This window comes from Schistocerca gregaria, chromosome X, assembly GCF_023897955.1.
Source record: "Schistocerca gregaria isolate iqSchGreg1 chromosome X, iqSchGreg1.2, whole genome shotgun sequence".
In the NCBI taxonomy this organism is placed as follows: domain Eukaryota; kingdom Metazoa; phylum Arthropoda; class Insecta; order Orthoptera; family Acrididae; genus Schistocerca; species Schistocerca gregaria.
The window spans coordinates 372,731,760-372,745,867 of NC_064931.1; the positions used below are offsets into that span (position 1 = coordinate 372,731,760).

At 46.7% G+C, this 14,108-nt stretch overlaps 1 protein-coding gene across 1 annotated transcript in view; it reads right to left on the minus strand.

Annotated features, from left to right (window-relative positions):
• LOC126299132 (uncharacterized) overlaps window positions 1-14,108 on the minus strand; it is an 85,571-nt gene that overhangs the window by 64,645 nt on the left and 6,818 nt on the right. Inside the window, exon 3 of the mRNA XM_049990877.1 lies at window positions 8,769-8,889. Coding sequence (XP_049846834.1) covers window positions 8,769-8,889 — 121 coding nt within the window. The remainder of the gene's footprint in view (window positions 1-8,768; window positions 8,890-14,108) is intronic.

Genomic DNA, 14,108 nt, shown 5'->3' on the forward strand with positions numbered 1-14,108 from the left:
TAGTATAATTGGTATAATGCCAACTTTATCCTGATGCCACATGTACTTTACTTCCTCAGCCAGTTCGATGTATTTTTCAATTTTTTCTCCTCTTTTCTTCTGTATATTTGTTGTATTGGGTATGGATATTTCGATTAGTTGTGTTAATTTCTTCTTTTTATTGGTCTGATGTCAGGTTTGTTATGTGGTGGTGTTTCATCTGTCGTAATGGTTCTGTTCCAGTATAATTTGTATTCATCACTCTCCAGTACATTTTGTGGTGCATACTTGTATGTGGGAACGTGTTGTTTTGTTAGTATATGTTCAAATAATGGTTCAAATGGCTCTGAGCACTATGGGACGTAAATACTGTGGTCATCAGTCCCATAGAACTTAGAACTACTTAAACCTAACTAACCTAAGGACATCACACACGTCCATGCCCGAGGCAGGATTCGAACCTGCGACCGTAGCGGTCGCCCGTTCCAGACTGTAGCGCCTAGATCCGCACGTCCACTCCGGCCGGCAGTTTATGTTGTATGGCAAGTTGTTGATGTATTATTTTTGCTACATTGTCATGCCTTCTGGGGTATTCTGTATTTGCTAGTATTGTACATCCGCTTGTGATGTGATCTACTGTTTCTAATCGTTGTTTGCAAAGTCTGCATTTATCTGTTGTGGTATTGGGATCGTAAAATAATATGCTTGCTGTAATATCTGGTGTTTACTGCTTGATCCTGTATTGCAATCTTGAATCCTTCCGTCTCACTGTATATATTGCTTTTTCTCAGCCGTGTGTTGGATGCGTCTTGATCGATGTGTGGCTGTGTTAGATGATACGGGTGCTTGCCATGTAGTGTTTTCTTTTTCCAATTTACTTTCTTCGTATCTGTTGATGAAATTGCAATGGTGTAGCCAATGTATTTATATGAGTGATTGCTTTGTGTATTTTGCTAGTTTCTGCTCGTTCTATAAAGAATTTTCTTAAATTGTCTACCTGTCCATAATGTAGGTTTTTTATGTCGATAAATCCCCTTCCTTTCTGCTTAATGTGTATCTTTCTGTTGCTGAATGTATGTAATGTATTCTATATTTGTGACATTGTGATCGTGTAAGTGTATTGAGTGCTTCTGGGTCTGTGTTACTCCATTTCACTACTCCTAATGAGTAGTTCAATATTGGTATAGCATAGGTATTTTTAGCTTTTGTCTTTTCTCTTGCTGTCAATTCTGTTTTCAGTATTTTTGTTAGTCTTTGTCTATATTTTGCTTTTAGTTCTTTAATAGGTTGGTTGGTTGGTTGGGTTGTGGGGGTTAAAGGAACCAGACTGCCACGGTCATCGGTCCCTTTTTCCAAATACTAAAAACAGCCACAGAGAATAAAAAGGAGCAACAGACGATAAGACAGACGACACAGAACAAGAGAAACGTAGACAAATACCAGACAAGACGAACTAAAATCACACAGTGTGACGGTTGTTGGCCGACCATACAAACAAAAAGGGAAAAGCCAACCAAAGGAGAAAAAAAATCAGACAAATCGTAGGCCATAGGCCAGAATCAACACAAAAACACACACATTAAGCGATAAAATCCCCCTGCCCGAATAAAACGCAGAACTATGTCCACTATGGAAGAGTCGTCAGATAAAAGCGCAGAGAGCGTATCAGGCAGCGCAAAAGTCTGCCTGAGCACAGTTAAAAGGGCGCACTCCAACAGATTATGGACCACCGTCAAGGACGCCCCACAACGACAAAGCGGGGGATCCTCACGACACAGTAAATAACTGTGCGTGAGTCGAGTGTGGCCAATGCGGAGCCGACAAAGGACTACTGAGTCCCTGAGGTTGGCTCGCATGAATGACCGCCACACAGTAGTCGTCTACTTGATACGGCGGAGTTTGTTTGGCACGGGCAGGTTGCGCCAATCAGTGTCCCATAAATCGAAAACTTTGCGGCGTAATAGTGCCCGCAAATCAGTCGCCGGGAGGCCAATCTCCAGAGATGGTGCACTAGTGGCCTCTTTCGCCAGGTGGTCAACAGTTCCATTTCCGGGTATCCCAACATGGCCCGGGGTCCAAACGAAGACCACAGATCTGCCGCAACGGGCAAGAGTATGCAGGGACTCCTGGATAGCCATCACCAGACGAGAACGAGGGAAACACTCGTCGAGAGCTCGTAAACCGCTCAGGGAATCGCTACAGATAACGAAGGACTCACCTGAGCAGGAGCGGATATACTCTAGAGCACGAAAGATGGCGACCAGCTCAGCAGTGTAAACACTGCAGCCATCTGGCAAGGAGCGTTGTTCGGAATGGTCCCCTAGAGTTAGTGCATAACCGACACGACCAGCAACCATCGAACCGTCGGTATAGACAACGCCAGAGCCCTGATACGTGGTCAGGATGGAGTAAAAGCGGCGTCGGAAGGCCACCGGAGGGACTGAGTCCTTCGGGCCCTGTGCCAAGTCGAGCCGAAGGCAAGGGCGAGGCACACACCATGGGGGTGTATGCAGAGGGGCCCGGAAAGGAGGTGGTACAGGGAAACACCAAAGCCTGTAGAGAAGCTGTTTGACGCGTACGGCGATCGGACAACCCGACCGCGGCCGACGTTCTGGCAGACGGACGACTGACTGCGGGAACAGGACACGATAATTTGGATGCTCGGGTGAGCTAAAAACATGGGTAGAATAAGCAGCCAGTAACTGTTGGCGTCGTAACCGCAGTGGAGGGACACCTGCCTCCACAAGTATGCTGTCCACAGGGCTGGTCCGGAAGGCACCAGTGACAAGGCGTATCCCGCTGTGGCGGATTGGGTCCAGCAGCCGCAACGCAGATGGGGATGCTGAGCCATAAGCCAGACTCCCATAGTCCAGACGGGACTGGATCAACGCCTGGTAAAGCCGTAGGAGAGTAGATCGGTCGGCGCCCCACCTGGTGTGGCTCAGGCATCGCAGAGCATTTAGATGCCGCCAACACATCTGTTTAAGCTGCCGAATATGAGGCAGCCAAGTCAACCGGGCATCAAAAACCACCCCCAAAAACCTATGTGATTCCACCACTGAAAGAAGCTCGCCGTCAAGATAAAGCCGCGGCTCCGGGTGAACAGTGCGTTGCCGGCAGAAATGCATAACGCAGGTCTTGGCTGCCGAAAACTGAAAACCATGCGCTACAGCCCAAGACTGCGCCTTGCGGATTGCGCCCTGTAGCTGACGTTCAGCAGCTGCAATGCCAATAGAGCTGTAGTAAAGGCAGAAGTCGTCAGCATACAGCGAAGCGGAGACAGAATGTCCCACATCCGCAGCGAGCCCGTTAATGGCTATTAAAAACAGACAGACACTTAGAACAGAACCCTGTGGCACACCGTTCTCCTGGACTTGGGAGGAACTATATAAGGCCGCGACGTGCACGCGGATGGTACGATACGACAGAAAATTGCGGATATAGATCGGCAGAGGGCCTCGAAGGCCCCATCCATGAAGCGTAGAAAGGATGTGATGACGCCATGTCTTATCATACGCCTTCCGCATGTCGAAAGAGACAGCAACCAGATGCTGACGGCGGGCAAAGGCAGTACGGATGGCCGACTCCAGGCTCACCAGATTGTCGGCGGCGGATCGGCCTTTACGGAACCCACCCTGAGACGGAGCCAGAAGGCCCCGAGACTCCAGTACCCAATTCAAGCGCCGGCTCACCATCCCTTCAAGCAACTTGCAAAGAACGTTGGTGAGGCTAATGGGACAGTAGCTGTCCACCTCCAAAGGGTTGTTGCCAGGTTTCAGAATGGGAATAACAATACTTTCCCGCCATTGCGACGGAAACTCACCCTCGACCAAAATGCGGTTGTAAAGATCGAGGAGGCGTCGCTGGCAGTCCACTGAAAGGTGACAAGCGGCGAGGGCACTTCGAAATTCCCACTCACTGAATGGAACATTGTACAATTCAGGATGGTGAGTGCGAAAAGAAAGACTCAGACGTTCTATCCACTCCTTAATGCAGCGAAAGCCCAAGGGGTAGTTGGCAGAAGCGGAAGTCATAGCAAAGTGCTCTGCCAAGCGGTTTGCAATGACGTCGGAGTGAGTACAAACTGCTCCATTCAGTGAGAGGGCAGGGACACTGACAGGGGTCCGATAGCCATAGAGGCGGCGAATCTTGGCCCAGACCTGCGATGGGGTGACATGGAGGCCAATGGTGGACACATACCGCTCCCAGCACTCCTGCTTGCGTTGGCGGATAATGCAGCGGGCTCGTGCACGCAGCCGTTTGAAGGCGATAAGGTGGTCGATTGAAGGATGTCGCTTGTGACGCTGGAGCGCCCGCCGGCGAACTTTAATCGCTTCAACGATCTCAAGCGACCACCAAGGCACAGTCCGCCGTCGAGGGGACCCAGAAGAACAGGGAATGGCAGATTCGGCTGCAGTAACTATGCCGGTGGTGACAGACTGAACCACTGCATCAATGGCGTCGTCAGAGAGAGGCTCAATAGCGGCAGTGGAGGAGAACAAGTCCCAGTCAGCCTGATTCAAAGCCCATCTGCTAGGGCGCCCAGGAGACTGACGCTGTGGCAGTAACAGAAAGATCGGAAAGTGGTCACTACCACACAGGTCGTCATGCACTCTCCATTGGACAGATGGCAAGAGGCTAGGGCTACAGATGGAAAGGTCAATGGCGGAGTATGTGCCATGCGCCACACTGAAGTGTGTGAAGGCACCATCATTTAAGATCGAGAGATCGAGCTGCGCCAATAAATGCTCAACGATGGCGCCTCGACCTGTTGCCACTGACCCACCCCACAGATGGTTATGGGCGTTTAAGTCGCCCAGTAACAGGAAAGGTGGAGGCAATTGGGCTATCAGAGCAGCCAAGACATGCTGCACGACATCACCATCCGGTGGAAGGTAAAGACTGCAGACGGTAACAGCCTGTGGCGTCCACACCCGAACAGCGACAGCCTCTAAAGGTGTGTGGAGAGGTACAGACTCGCTGTGAAGAGAGTTCAGGACATAGATGCAGACGCCACCAGACACCCTTTCATAAGCTGCCCGGTTCTTATAATAACCCCGATAGCCACGGAGGGCGGGGGTTCGCATAGCTGGAAACCAAGTTTCCTGAAGAGCAATGCAGAAGAAGGGGTGAAGGCTGATAAGTTGTTGGAGCTCAGCTAGATGGTGGAAGAAACCGCTGCAGTTCCACTGGAGGATGGTGTTGTCCATGGCTGAGAAAGGCTTGACGGGACTGGGAAGGGAGATTACGCCGCTGGGTCACCTGCTGCCTCCTCCGATTTAGCACCTGTGATAGTGCTTTCCATGGCGTCTGATGGACCGGCGAGATCGAGGTCCTCAGTGGACGCCAGAATCTCCACCGCATCCTCAGACGCAGAGCTGGAAGGTTGCAGTGGGATGGCTGCCACCGCGAGTTCCTTGGGCTGAGAGCTCTTCTTGGGTTTCTCACGCCGTTCCTTGGGTCGCACCGGCTGGGAGGGCTTCACCGATTCAGTCTCCAGGACGGAGGAGGATCGTGAAACCCTACGACCAGCTGACTGCGGGCACTTACGCCATTGTCGGTCATCAGGCTTCTCTCTGGAGGAAACCTGGGAAGGGAGGGACCCAAGGGACCCCTTGCGAGCGTGAGAAGCCGAAGAAGTTGGACACTTCTCCGGCTTAGAAGTGGGGGCGGACGTCCCCGATGGGTGGGATGGTGTTGCTCCTGAGGTAGGTGGCGCAGGAGCAACCCGGTGGGTAGAGCCCCCCACTGGCGAGGGGGCAGGAGGAGTTTTACTACTCGTCGATCCGGCCACAATTGGAGAAACAGACGGGGCTAGCACAGGTGTTGTAGCAGCAGCGTAGGAAGATGTCATTCTCACAGGATGGAGTTGGTCATATTTCCTCTTGGCCTCAGTATAGGTTAGTCGGTCCAGGGTCTTGTATTCCATGATTTTACGCTCTTTCTGGAAAATTAGGCAGTCTGGCGAGCAAGGTGAATGGTGCTCCCCGCAGTTGACACAGACGGGAGGCGGGGCACATGGAGTATTGGGATGTGATGGTCGTCTGCAATCTCGACATGTGAGGCTGGAAGTGCAGCGAGAAGACATATGGCCGAACTTCCTGCACTTAAAGCACCGCATTGGGGGAGGGATATAGGGCTTAACGTCACATCGGTAGACCATCACCTTGACTTTTTCCGGTAATGTATCCCCTTCGAAGGCCAAGACGAAGGCACCGGTAGCAATCTGATTTTCCTTCAGACCCCGATGAACGCGCCGGACGAAATGTACACCTCGGCTCTCTAAATTGGCGCGCAGATCTTCATCAGACTCCAAAAGAAGATTCCTATGGTAAATAACTCCCTGGACCATATTTAAACTCTTATGGGGTGTGATCGTAACGGCAACATCCCCCAACTTGTCACAAGCGAGTAACCGTCGTGACTGGGCAGAGGATGCCGTTTGTATCAAGACTGACCCAGAGCGCATTTTTGACAAGCCCTCCACCTCCCCAAACTTGTCCTCTAAATGCTCGACGAAGAACTGAGGCTTTGTGGAGAGAAAAGACTCCCCATCAACCCTTGTACAAACTAAGAAGCGGGGGCGAGTAACTGCTACTGCCATCCTGAGACTTACGTTCCTCCCACGGTGTGGCCAGGGAGGGGAACGTTTACGGATCGTATTTCTGAGCGTTAAACTGAGCCCGAGAACGCTTAGAGACTGCTGGCGGCTGGCCACCAGCGAGAGACGATGTACCACGCTTCATTGCGGGTCATCCGCCCTGATGCCACCTACTCCGACCAAGGGCCCTCCCTACGGGCGCCACCCAGCCACGGCAAGAGCCACCTGGCAGGATGGCCGTTGCCGGGAGTCCCGATACCCCAGGAGGATAGGCATCTACTCCTTGGCATACGTGGGGAGTTAACGGCGCAGGCATCAGTAGAGCGATCCCTGTGTTGTCAGGGGGCTACAACCAACAGGGTACATGGCGGCCCCACCACAACGGACTGGCTACCGTGCTGGATGTTAGGTAACATGTGGTCCATGGTCGCCGTCGGTGCAGAAAGAGGCACTGCACAGTGCAAGGTGTTATCTGCACGCAGAAAAAGAGTCATACCCAAGAGATGGAGAGCGGACAGGACTGCAGTTCAACGGTGTATAAGCTGGCGAAAGGTCTGATCGCAATATGGACACAATGCACCAAGTAAGGCGCCCTTCCCCAATCGACTCGCTCTTCGGAAAATTTTGAGAGATGGAGGTCAAACCCAACAGGGGACCATCATATAAGGCCGAAAAGTTTGAGACTCCTTTTAGTCGCCTCTTACGACAGGCAGGAATACCGCGGGCCTATTCTAACCCCCGAAACCGCAGGGGGCAGTTCTTTAATATTTGTATTATCTATTTCTATTTTTGTCTGTATCCTAGATATTTTTAGGCGTCTGCTTTTTCCATCGATTCTATGCAGTCGCTGTGGTTATCCACTCTGTAATCTCCTTGTTTAGTGTGTTTTCCCTTGACTATGCTATTTTTCTTACATTTGTCTGTTCCAAAAGCCATATTTATATCATTGCTGATTGCTTCTATTATCTTTAGTAATTGGTTGAGTTGTTGATTTGTTGCTGCCAGTAGTTTTAGAACATCCATGTATAGCAAATGTGTGATTGTGTGTTGGTATGTTCCAGTAATATTGTATTCATAATTTGTATTATTTAGCATGTTGGATAGTGGGTTCAGAGCAAGGCAGAACCAAAAAGGACTTAATGAGTCTCCTTGGTATATTCCACGCTTAATCTGTATTGGCTGTTATGTGATATTTGAATTTGTTTGGATATTAAGTGCGGTTTTCCAATTTTTCATTACTATGTTTAGGAACTGTATCAATTTAGGATCTGCTTTGTATTTCCAATATCTGTAGTAACCATGAAAGGGGTACACTATCAAAAGCTTTTTGGTAATCAATGTATGCGTAGTGTAGCGACCTTTGTTTAGTTTTAGCTTGGTATGTCACCTCTGCATCTATTATCAGTTGCTCTTTACATCCTCAAGCTCCTTTGCAACAGCCTTTTTGTTCTTCATTTATAATTTTGTTCTGTGTTGTATGTGTCATTAATTTCTGTGTAATGACTGAAGTTAATATTTGCGTTAGGTAAAATCTCACAACAAGAAACGATAGGGCAATTAGATGAAAAGAAGCTAAAATTACAAGCATTGGCCAAAAGACTTAGATGATACAAAAAAAGTGAAAATAGAAGGAAACAAAGCAAATATTCAACACAAACCAAATGAAATTTCACCAGACAATAGATAACTCACACATTAAAATAGACAATCCACCAAACATAACAGACATGGAACACTTCTGGAGCAGCATATGGTCAAACCTGGTACAACATAACAGGCATGCACTGTGGATACAAGCAGAAGCAGACACTTACAAAATGATACCACAAATGCCTGAAGTGATAATTTTGCAACATGAAGTAACCCAAGCAATTTATTCTACTCACAATTGGAAAGCCCCTGGAAAAGATAAAATAGCAAATTTCTGGCTAAAGAAGTTCACCTCAACACATTCACATACAACTAAATTATGTAACAGTTACATTGCAGACCCACACACATTCCCTGATACACTTAGACATGGAATAACGTATCTGAAACCTAAAGATCAAGCACACACAGCAAACCCAACATGCCTACCAACAATATACAAAATAATAACAATAACATTATTATTATTCTACATGTGTCATGTTTTATGAATGTGTGAAAGTTGAGACAAAAAATAAAACAGACATCAAAAACTAACTTGTGGGATTATTTATTGGAAACCATGTCGGATGGCCCAGGATCCCAATTGGGGACCAGACACTGTCCGTGTCAACTCCCAGCTTCACACTTGTCTCCAGCAATACCAGACCAGATCCAAGCTGAAACAGACGTAATTCGCGATTAGCCATGAAAATTATGAATAACCCCTTCTTGGCATAACACCAATATGTAACATCGTTCTGTTACATCTTTTTGATGCAGTACAGGATATAAAATTGCAAATTAATCGTTAAGAAAAATTGCGGTAGTCTATGTTCATTTTAAGTATTTCACCCGATCTTCGACATACTGATGCTTTACATGAATGGTTTGCTCAAGTTAAAATTAAGTATAAGGCGGAAAGATTTTGCCACCATGTATTTAATATTCGGTAAATTCTTTTCGATTTATATTTACATTCGATCACTACTTACGATGCACAGTCCGATTATTAATCATTTCATTGGCTGATACTGGCTAGCACCACGTACTAAATTTATGTAGTAGGGCATGTCAGAGTTGAGCACTGAGATAAAAGGCGAAGTGGACAATGCGTTCCTCAGAAGCCGATATCGGCTAAAGAGCGGCTGGACAATAGTTGTGTGCTGCAGGGGAGGATGTAAACTGCCCTGAGAGAGGGGAGCGAGGAGGTGGCGGTTTAGAACGTCGCAGAAGCCCTGTAACGCGGATAGTGCGGGTGGCATGTTGCACTCTGGCGGATCGAAAATTTTTCAAAGATAGCTTGCTTGGAGGAAGAGCGCAGGAGGCAGGTCAAGGCGAAGAGAAACCCTTTTTAGTGCGAAGGAACTCTCGGGGTCGCAAACGATGGTTTCGAGCTGACCTCCGAAGAATCTTATCACGAGGAGCGCCAGGGCGTGTTTCCCCACAAACATTTGTTAGAGAACACAAATTAAAAAAAAAAAAATTTAAAAGCTATGGCATTTCAACATCGACGGTAAAGTTTTCCATTGCAGAACCACAAAATCACTTCAGAATGGCATATAAGGCTGAAACTAGCAAAATTGATAAACCACCTCTGACGCCACTTAAGCTATCTACACTGTGATCAAAAGTATTCGGACAACTGCCTGAAAATGACTTTCAAGTACGTGGAGCCCTCTATCGGTAATGCTGGAATTCAATACGGTGTTGGCCCACCCTTAACCTTGACAGCTTCTACTCTCGTAGGCATACGTTCAATCAGGTGCGGGAAGATTTCTTCGGGAGTGGCAGCCCATTCTTCACAGAGTGCTGCACTGAGGAGAGGTATCGATGTCAGTCGGTGAGGCCTGGAAAGAAGAAGGCGTTCAAAAACGTCCCAAAGGCGTTCTGAAGGATTCAGGCCAGTACTCTGTGCAGGCCAGTCTACTACAGGGATGTTATTGTCGAGTAATAACTCCGCCACAGGCCGTGTATTACAACAGGTGCTCTATCGTGTTCAAAGATGCAGTCGCCATCCACGTATTTTTCTTCAACAGTGGGAAGCAAGAAGGGGCTTAAGACATCAATGTAGGCCTGTTCTGTGATAGTGCCACGCAAAACGACAAGGGGTGCAAGCCCCCTCCATGGAAAACAAGACCACAACAAAACCGCCTCCGAATTTTACTGTTGGCACTATACACGCTGGCAGATGACATTCACCGGGCATTCGCCATACCCACACCCTGCCAGTGGATTGCCACATTGTGTACAGTGGTTCGTCACTCCACACAACGTTTTTCCACTCTTCAACGGTCCAATGTTTACGCTCCTTACACCAAGCGAGGCATCGTTTGGCATTTACCGACATGATGTGTGGTATCTGAGCAGTCGCTCGACCACGAAATCCAAGTTTTCTCGCCTCCCGCCTAACTGTCATAGTACTTGCAGTGGATCCTGATGCAGTTTCGAATTCCTGTTTGATGGTCAGGATACACGTGTGCCTATTACACATTACGACCCTCTTCAACAGTCGACAATCTCTGTTAGTCATCAGACAGGGTCGGCCTGTACACTTTTGTGCTGTACGTGTTCCTTCATGTTTCCACCTCACTATTACATCGTAAACAGTGGACCTAGGGATGTTTAGGAATGTGGAAATCTCACGTACAGACGTATGACAAGTGACACCCAATCACCTGATCTCGTTCGAAGTCCGTCCCATTTTGCTTTCTCACGATGTCTAGTGACTACTGAGGTCGCTGATACGGAGTAACTGGCAATAGGTTTCAGCACAATGCACCTAATATGAAAAACTTGTGTTTTTAGAGGTATCCGGATACTTTTGATCACATAGCGTACACCCTCCGAATAAACAGTCTATACAGCTCCAGCCACCGCTTTCTTTGTACGACGTCTTTCCAATTGTTAATAACTTAACTAACTGAAACGAATGGTTTGTGGTTATTTGTTTTGTTTTGTTTCAGGGCGCAAAAACGAGGCTCATACGCGCCCACGTCGTAACTGTAGAAGACTAAGAGATGAGTGAAGCCCCATCGACGGAAGAGATGACCGATAAAAACAGGGACGTGAGGAATGTAATGGTACTTGAATTACGTAACCTCTCAATACCAGCAATATTCTACTGTGTTTCTGTAAAGTAGTTAACATATTTCTGAGACAACATTCAGATTTGATTTGATTAAGGTAGAGGAACTTTGATACATCGATGTGTTTATATTGCAATGATATTATTCTTATGTGTATTCTTTCTTTTGCCACTATGATCTTTGACGCACTTATAATACTGATTTTTGGGCGCGTAAGCGATTATTACTAGTTAGTTGTTAGAGAGTCGGACCTTGAAAAAGTCAAATCTTTGACGTCATGTTGGAAAGACGCATATTGTAGTCAGCTTATAAAATGTGAACTTTAACAGTGACTGTGAGGAAGATGTTTTCAAGTATGTTTTGTATTGTGAAGATATGTTTTGTGTGTTACGTGATATCGCAATTAAAGCAATTAAAAGGAAGTAACTTAAATTCGGAGTGCTGATTTTTTTTTACGTCGCTATTGTGCTAACTTTGAAAGGTTTAATCTTCAAGAATGGTTTGTGAAGCGCATCTATAAAACTTTTGAATATAGCAGAATAAAACCTAGGCCTCTTTGCATCCGAGCTTGGAATCGTCACCACCTAGATTTTCGACGTTTGAGCCATGATTTTACGAGACCAGCGTGGGAAACACGAAAAGATGAGTGCCTAGTTTATTCATTATTACATGAAATGACTTTATTAACTGTGCTCTAATGACAACTGCCACATAATAACTATGTTGTTGCCCGAAAATGCAGTATTTAGCAGCGTGAGCAACACCACAGTCATTATTAAATTTTGACCTTTGCCGTGGTAGGGTTGTTAGAGTAATGATCCATAAAATACGTCAGAGGAATTAAATAGCCTTCGCCATATTGCTACGACGGATAACAAGTAGAACGCGGTCGACAGCCCGCACGTCGTTCGTTAAAACGGCCGGTAACTCAGACGGCCAACACAAACGAGGACGTAAGTGATTTAAAAAAAGGCATTCCGTCAGGAAATGGAGGACCATCAAAGGTTGAGCGCAATGAGTAAAAACTGGTGGGGGTCGCAACTTAACAAATGGCGATGGCTAAAAAGACAGTGCCCTATGCGCAACCTAGCTAAAATGATCTCACGGTGAGAAGGCCGACACGAGGTCGTTCAGGCCGATGGGAAAGGCTTAACAAACCGGAGTTTGTTCCCATGTATGGAGGGCCAGAGGCGATGCCGAAGTGACACCACCTGCTGACAGGCGGCAACACAGAGGTCATCGGACGGAATATAAGAACTAGCGGACTGAGGTACGAGGATTGCAGCCTAGGCAGCAGCGTCAGTGGACTCCTTTCATGTCGGACCGGCCCAGGAACCAACATGAGCATCACAGTCGATCCATCAAGAGTGAGCAACTGACCGCTTTCCTGGACACGTCGCACTGAGGCATGGACGGTGTACAGCATACAGAGGCTTTGAAGGGCACAGAGAGTGTAAGCAGTTGATGCAACGGGAAAGCCTGTGTCGCTATATGTACTGCGTAGCCTGATACAGGACGAAGAGCTCTGCTGTAAATACTGGAAAGTCTCCCTGAAGCCGATACCAATAAACTTCGGTGCCAATGGTGAAGGCACACCTGACTCCACGGTCACCCAGACAGCCATCAGTGTACACAAAAGAAATGAATGGAACCAATAACCACGAACATGGAATGTAATGAGTATATTAAAATTTCATCAGCTGTGATTACGTTCATTTTATTTCATGCATCTCTATGGCAGGATAAGCCATGGTCCTCCACTAGATCTGTTCTCCCAGCTGTGGCATCCCATCTAAACTGTGGGAGGACTCTTACTGTAGTGTTGCAAACAGGCAGAACCATAAGTGAAAATGAAAATGTGTGTAGTATAAAGGCGCACTTAGAAATACTAATGGTCAAGACGACTACTTCTGATAAGAATGAGATCTTTTTCTAAACCCTGTCAGGCACAAATTTTCACGCTATTGTTAAGAGTAGCTTCGATATGTCACACACAACAAACACTTGTAAATATGCCCAGAAGGTACAACCAAGTCACTGACACTACGTTGATGTATGTGGCTTTTCCCTTAGCAATAGATGTTTATACGAGGTTAAAAATCTAAGCCAACAGGCTTCGCGTTACTTATTACTGCAGCAGGTCTGGTGTTTTAATATTTAGATTCTAACAGAACTTAATTCCTCGGAATGTTTGCATCAATGCTTCAACGCCAGCGACAGCCGCAGTGTATGGCCTTCCGTGATCCGGAACCGTCCACGCCCGCGCGAGCTCCGCTGTACATGGTAATGTGACAGCGAACGGCCGCACTACACGAGACTAGATGCGAAGCTATACAAAGCAAACATTTTCTGTCCTCCCGAATCCAGACGTTTCATTGGTACTTCGTTTTAAATTATAAATTACTACTTTTCACATGAAGTATCGAATTACTTTAACCGAACAAGACGGCTGTACATGGTTACATCTCCATTTTGGAGAGGGACATCCTGCAATGTTCAATAACAAAAGCTACTCATCTCTATCTAACGGCTGATAGTTTTTTGCTACGTAATGGGTTTTCAATTATGCCTCTCATATACGTCACTACGGTATTGCTCGTCCTATTGTAGCTGTAACTTTATTTTGTATATTATTATTTCATTTTATTAACAGTAAGTCCAGAAACAAAACAAAAATTATTATAAATACGAAGGGAATGACTGAATAATTTGTTTTTCACCTATTACGTTATTCAAAATCCATGATTAGAAAATGAATGAAATGAAACTTTGATTGGCTGCGTTACATTGTATAACTTCACATCGATACT